The sequence below is a fragment of the Penaeus vannamei genome, chromosome 21 (assembly GCF_042767895.1).
Source record: "Penaeus vannamei isolate JL-2024 chromosome 21, ASM4276789v1, whole genome shotgun sequence".
In the NCBI taxonomy this organism is placed as follows: Eukaryota; Metazoa; Arthropoda; class Malacostraca; order Decapoda; family Penaeidae; genus Penaeus; species Penaeus vannamei.
Window position 1 is genome coordinate 274557 of NC_091569.1, and position 7500 is coordinate 282056.

Here is a 7500-nt window from a genome sequence, read left to right on the forward strand (position 1 = left end):
AAGAGAGAAGGAGAAGGGAGGGAAGGAGGGAGAGACAGAAAGAGGAAGAGAATATAAGTAATAATTATGATAATACTTTTTACTTACATCTGAATAAAATAATCAGCAATCAATATTAATAAACAGAATGTGAATATTTACCTGAATCGTAGTCTTTGCTAACTCGAGCCCAGCTATATCATCCCACGACACTGGAGGTCCACTGTCCATGATTTCATTCATGATCAGCTCAACCATTTTAGGCTCTATGTTCTGAAATGCCATCAAATCATAAATCTGGCATTTTTTACCTCCTTAAACAAATGACAAGATTTTCTATATGTTGAAATTTACCTCAAACTAAGTTCAAATGTCATGCATAATCCTTCACTTCATGCAATTTATATGTATGAATACTTCCTCACTTTTAAATGCAAACCATCATACCAGTGAAGATTTTTTTTCTACAGTACAATATGAAATCAACATTAGGCTAGATTTTTTTAGGAAAAACAACTGCTTTAACACAATAATCTGCATAATCCTAACCATATATAACTAAATATACACATGAATATATTTTTCAAAATAGGAATAAATAAATTATATTCAGCCTTACCTTTAATCTTTCATCAGTTAATAGTTCAGCATAAGGGCTTTCTTCAGCTCCAGCTCTACCCTCTCCCCCTTTCCCTGAAGATCCTTGCGGTAAACACCTTCGGATAATCTCACCACTCCCAAAGTTGCTGTCCCATTAAGAAAAAGAAAAAATTCCAAGTTTCATGTCATACCACTACTTTGAAATTCATCAACCTATACAATAAAAAAAACATCAGAAATTAAGTATTGCTAAAAAGAGGCTAAAACCACAAATATATATCATCATTCTAGTTGTCATAATCATGTGTGAGTACTACCAACATGTGATACATTACTGACAGGAAATTGTGGCTATTACATATGCACAATCCCCTGAAACTGAGAACAGTGAACACATCAAATAATACATAATGGACATATTTGGTACCACCAATTTTTAAATAAAATACACATATAGCAATGTCGCCAAATGAAAATGTCTTAGGTCCATGTCATGAAATCGGCCACTACACCTGAAATATTCCTCCTGTTCTTCCCATGCTGTGAATTCCCTAATAACCTCGCATTTGCCTCAATAACTTCAACACTCTTCCAAATTCAGTAGACATTCTAATGATAAATGACTTTGTAGCATGTTATTTCATTCTACAAAATCAAGATACAGTCACAATGTAAGTGATTAGATTCCAATAATGGTCCATACAAGTTGCACAATGTATGCATAAAATCCTTTGCCTAACACCAGGGAATAATGCATATCATACAGCACTGAATAATTCTCATAAATAAAAACATACAAAATGAAGAACAACTTCTAACCCAAGGACCACAAAACACCATGTGTCACTTCATAATTATAATTTTCATTGCACTTTAACGTCTAGTTAAATTAATTCCCTAGTGAGGGAGCATTACTAATATCATTTCATTGCAGAGGGATATATTTTGATACTCTCGCCAACACAAACCCTAGTCTTTTCCATCTGCTCAATATGTGCCAACCTTGTCTCTTCTTTCCTTTTTGTCCATTTCGTCTTACTTCCAATCTTTCTCCAAACTGGACCACATTCAACTTTCTCTTTATATCATATCTTTTTGAGATTTCCAAACTTCTCTCTCCTAATCCCTCCAACTCTGCTGCCAAGCTCCCCTTTGTGAACTTATTCATTGCTTCACTCATTTCTCCCTTAAGGTTCCTTCTGCTGGCAACTGATTAATATCCACATTTCAAATCTAACAGAGAGAGCTAAGCCCATTGGAATCTAACCATTACACTGAGCAACATAGGGTTAGTTTTCCATCCCCATCCCTTTCCCAATTGGACTCCACATGTTCTAAGTATATCTAGATGCCTATACTAAACATTCAGCTGGAATAAAAACATTAAGTGATGTCTTTAACTACAGGTACCTCTGCAAGTTCATAGGATGTCCATCATGGAGAGAGAAATGAAGGGGGAAAAAGAGATACTTACTTGTCTTCATCTTCTCTTCGAATGGGAGGTGTGAATTTGTTGTTGACAGCCCTTCTAACACCTAGAGATCTCTTGACAGACCCATATGCTGCTTCACTAACTACACCTCTACCTGATTTTTTCATCTGCTCCAGCAACTGTAAATACATTGAAAACCAGTCTAATTTCAGTTTTGTTCAATGACTAAATTCAAAAATTGTATCAGTACCAAAATCAAGATTAGTAACGCTGAACATCAAATTGACATAATAATATTTTGCAAAGTGTTATAGAGTATTAGTACATTATGAAAATCTAGCTGCCATCTCCAGTGAACACATGGGTAAATTGTACCATCAATCTAGTTGTCTTGGGCTATTTTCCTACCTTTTTCACGCAGGCCTAATAAGTGTACATTTATATATCTGGTACTGTTTGGCATACTTCATCCAGCCTCAGGAGCTACCCCACTGGGCTTTCTACTGTGTCTCGTTAGATTCTCCTCCCACCCAGCCCTCCCTCTTTACCACCTCCAGGCCTCCAGACTTCTAAAACCACCATCTCATCCTCTGCCCCTTCTCCTAGAACCCCTTCTTCCTTCAATCAGGTACCAGCACCTCCCCATGTGGCTGAGCCACAGGCAACATTAGCTCTTTTGTTTTCACTTTATATTATACAAATGAATATAAATACATTAATTTTTGTATCAATTAAGATGCATATATACTTCATTACATCATGCATTTTATTTTTAAAAATTTACATGTTTTCATTATTTTGTTGCATAGCCTCTAAAACAGGCATCTTTTTCGAATCTGATACTGTTCAGACATTATTTGATAGAAGAGCATGAGATATTCATTTTCTGGTGTTTAATGTCAAGCTCTTGAAACTAGACAGTTCCATTTTACCTGGGTAAAATTTGAAAATTCTGGATTATATGCAGCTGAAAACTGAAGAATTGCAGCTTTAAAGATTAACAACACAAAATATATCAGCTCGCTTCATTAAGGTAAACTTCACTTCTCTTAATTTCTAGAACAGTTTAGCAACAAACTTACAAGCTGATGTGAAGCAGTCTTAAAGCACGACACATCGTCCATGTTGGGAGAATCATCCATCTGTTTCCCTGCACCTCTATTCCAAGGATATCGTCCACTCCCACCTTATGGGGAAAAAATCATATTATTGATATAATCAAATTCATAATTCTTTGATTACAAAAGGCTCATGAAATAATAATCAATAAAGTCTTACCTCCTCCTCTGCCTCTGAAACCTCCTCCAGAGCCACCCTGCTGTTGCTGTTGTGGCTGAGAATAGGAGGTGAACACATTCCCTGAAGATCCACCTCCAAAGCTTCCTCTCAGTCCATCCTGTCTACTTCTTTCCAAATTACCATTTACAATGTTCACTTGATCATTACCAAATCTGTTCTCCATATTTTCCTTTTCCATTCCTGCTGATCGACCTTTTCCCATATTCCCAGCACTGCTCACACTAGACAAGTTTCCTCTGTTCCATGGATAAGTACCAGCTTTCTCTCTATGCCTCTGGGTAGCAATTCCATTGTCAAATGCATTACCTTCACTTCTGAATGGTCCTGCAACATGAGCAATCAAATAGGCATTCACAGAAGTAAGGATAGTGGTAAATTTTCAAGTTTAAATGTTATTCATGGTTAGCATATTTAGGGTTGCATGCTATTCATGGTCACTTTTTATTAACAAGGCAAGTTATGTGTTCAACAAATGTAAGAGCTTTTGTAAAATCAAATGTGGCATGCCTAACAATTTATACCATAATGCATAGAATATACCTGCTGACTGGCTCATTCTGGATTGGATACTGTTTTTGTTCAACTGCTGCCTGTTAAAATTGCTTCCTGAGCCACTTGTGCTGTACCTTTCCTCATTAAATAGTTCTGACTGAAAAGAGAATGATTATACTACATGTACAACATAAATCATCATTCAAATGCATTAAAAGCATTGAGCAGCATATCACCATTCCCTTTACTATATTCAATGTGGATTTTTTTAAAATCTGTAAATACATCCAGAAGACTGATGATTATATAATGATATTCTCTATCAGTGCCACTTCTATATACTACAAAAATGAGTATCCTTTACTATTAATCACTCTTGTACTGTACATACCTGCTTTACATTGTATCCAGCATCACTTTCCTGACTATCCAGCATATCATCATCCATCAGATTAAAAGATGGGCCGACAGTGTCATCAAGGGTGACACTCTCAGACAGTGTTGAAACACATGCCATGTTGTGAAACTTCTCACTCTGTAGTGATTTCCTTTCTTGACTCTTGTTCAAGATCTTGGCTAACTTCTTGCACTCACTCTTCAAGTTTTGTGAGGAGTCAGGAAGTGGTTTTAGATATTTGTCTATTACTTCCTCTGGTTTCAGATTACATTTCCAATTCTTGCTGTCTGGAGAGAGAACTTTGGATTACAAGATATGTTTACTCTGATTCTTATCTTTTTATTTCTCATCCTATCCTAACTCTTTTTGAAACTCAAACAGTACAGACAGAAAATATCCTCGAATCAGGAAACATCTAAGAGACCCTTGTTTTATTTTCTTACATCAAAAGGAATATGAGCTAATAATTATTTATCTCATTAAAGTGACCTAAAGCATGAGGTGATAAACGCCAACAAGAGAAAGTGAGTGCAATTCTACGTGCCAGTCTCCCATAAAGGCAACACAGCACACACCTTACCATTTTTGCTCTTGCCAACCAAGGTAAGAATTGGCTTGGCATAATTATTGAGGCCTTTCTTTTGATCATCCATAAATCTGCCATAATCTTGGAGAAGTTCTTTGGTCTTAATGGCCACTGTTGCATCATCAATATCACTGAAACACAAATAAATGTCATATCAATAAAGATAAATTACAACATGACATTCCTCGCAATTTTTCATGACTAAAATAATTACCAAAAGCACCATATTCATAATGTTGACTGTATTCAACTCCAGAACCCCTTCACTAAGCAGCGTAGGCCATGTCTGAGAAAACCCTACATAAGGTCTAAAATAGTGAGCACAGCGTGCCTGACCAATTTCTACAACCTGGATTTACACCATTATTTATCAAATACTTAATCTTAATAATAATAAATAATAAATAATAAATAATTAATTATAAATATAATAATATTAATAATAATAAATGACTGACTTGAGTGATCTGTGATTTGGTCAATTTATCTAATTCTGTTTCTAAGTATGATGGACTATCAATACCCAAATTCTAATGAAACTGGTTCACTGCAACCTCCATACCGTTAGTATTTCTGCCAACACATAGATTAGGAAGTTTCAAAGAATGAATTATAAATATCAATATTTTACTGATCATCAAAAGGATCATTTGAAATTACCAATAATTAAACAATAATGGGTAAAAACATTTACTTTGACCAATTAATATAAAGATCCTAACTTTGTCAGGGGCTGAGATATTGATCTGATGCAAAGCAGCATATGTGCAGTCAAGGAGCCAGCCTAATCCGCTGATGCCAGCAGCATAAGTCTACATGCTCTGTACACAAGCACTTAGTTAGATGAAGTAACTCTATTAAGTGACTCTTGCTGGGGCTATCTCATCTCATCTCTTTGCTCTAATCCTTGATTTTTTGGAAAGAAAAGGGTTTACTTATTACTATTCAAATAACAATAACAACAAAAACAACGACAACGATGATTATAATAATTGGAAAAAAAAAAGAAAAATCATCAATAGCATCATAATTACAACAATATCAGTAATAATAACAACAATAATAATAATTATCATTACTGCTATTATCACTGTTATCATAATTGTTATAATAATAATAATAACAATAACAAAAACAATATCATCATCAATAATAATAATTACTATTATTACTATTGTTATTATTATCATCATTATAATCATCATCATCATCATAATAATAACAATAATAATAATAATAATATTAATAATGATATTATTAACATCATTAAAATAATAATAACAACAACAACAAAATAGCAATAACGATTAATAATAATAATGATCATATATATACATATATATATATATATAGATATATATATATATATATATATATATATATATATATATATATATATATATATATATATTATATATATTATATATATATATATATATATATATATATATATATAAATATATATATATATAATCATATATAATCATATATAATCATATATAATCATATATAATATATATATATATATATATATTATATATATATATATATATATATATATATATATATATATATATATATATATATATATATATATATATATATATATAATCATGTATAATCATATATAATATATATATATATATATATATATATATGTATATATATATATATAAATAAATATATATTTCTATATGTATGTATATATATATATATATATATATATATATATATATATATATTTTTATATATATATATATATATATATATATATATATATATATATTTCTTTATTTCTATATGTATATATATATATATATATATATATATATATTTATTTCTATATGTATATATATATATATATATATATATATATATATATATATATATATATATATATATATATATATTCATATATATATATATATATATATATATGTATATATATATATATGTATATATATATATATATATATATATTTATATATATATATATATAAATATATTTATATATATATATTTATATATTATATATATATATATATATATATATATATATACTTATATATGTGTATGCATGTATGATATATATACATATACACACACACACATATATATGTACATATACATACATGTATATACACACACACACCACCATGTGGGAGCGGTGTTGCAGAGTCTGTCCACCGCTCCTTCCCGCCCTGAAGATGTGGAGGATTCTTTATTTTCTTTGGCGAGCGTTGGGGGGCAGCAGCCCTCCATTGGGGTGTTGCGCGGGGTAAAGCCCCCAGAATTAGACAATATAGTGACTGATTCTGTATACATCACTTACATTTTACATCGCAATTTCCCTGGTAGCTTTCATGCTCTCCCCTGCTATCGAGGCCAAGAATGTGGGGGTAGGGGGGTTTCCATGAAAAAAAGAAAAAAAACCTACATATTTGCATAGTACACAGTGAGAGGAATCCATCAACACCAGTCTCGATCAGTTATGTGGAAACATTAGAAAAAAATACCTCAAATTTTATCATGCAATTTACCTGGTATTTTCCTTTCATCCCCTACTATCAGGGGGCCAGAATTGTTGCTAGTTGGAGGGTTCCATGGTATAATTTCAACATATTTGGATAGTACAGAGTGAAACAAATTCATTGATACCAAAATTGTTGTGGTCAGTTATGCCATGGTATTTTGAAAAATCAACTTCCCTTGCAC

General features: G+C 31.9%; 1 protein-coding gene across 1 annotated transcript in view; it reads right to left on the reverse strand.

Moving 5' to 3' along the window:
- Positions 1-7500, reverse strand: part of LOC113810137 (fidgetin-like protein 1) — a 16924-nt gene that overhangs the window by 8929 nt on the left and 495 nt on the right. The window contains exons 2-9 of the mRNA XM_027361839.2: positions 4780-4916; positions 4194-4486; positions 3851-3959; positions 3290-3634; positions 3094-3197; positions 2054-2190; positions 599-725; positions 142-252 (exon numbers count right to left, since the gene is read on the reverse strand). Of these exons, the coding sequence (XP_027217640.2) occupies positions 142-252; positions 599-725; positions 2054-2190; positions 3094-3197; positions 3290-3634; positions 3851-3959; positions 4194-4486; positions 4780-4916 (1363 nt within the window). The remainder of the gene's footprint in view (positions 1-141; positions 253-598; positions 726-2053; positions 2191-3093; positions 3198-3289; positions 3635-3850; positions 3960-4193; positions 4487-4779; positions 4917-7500) is intronic.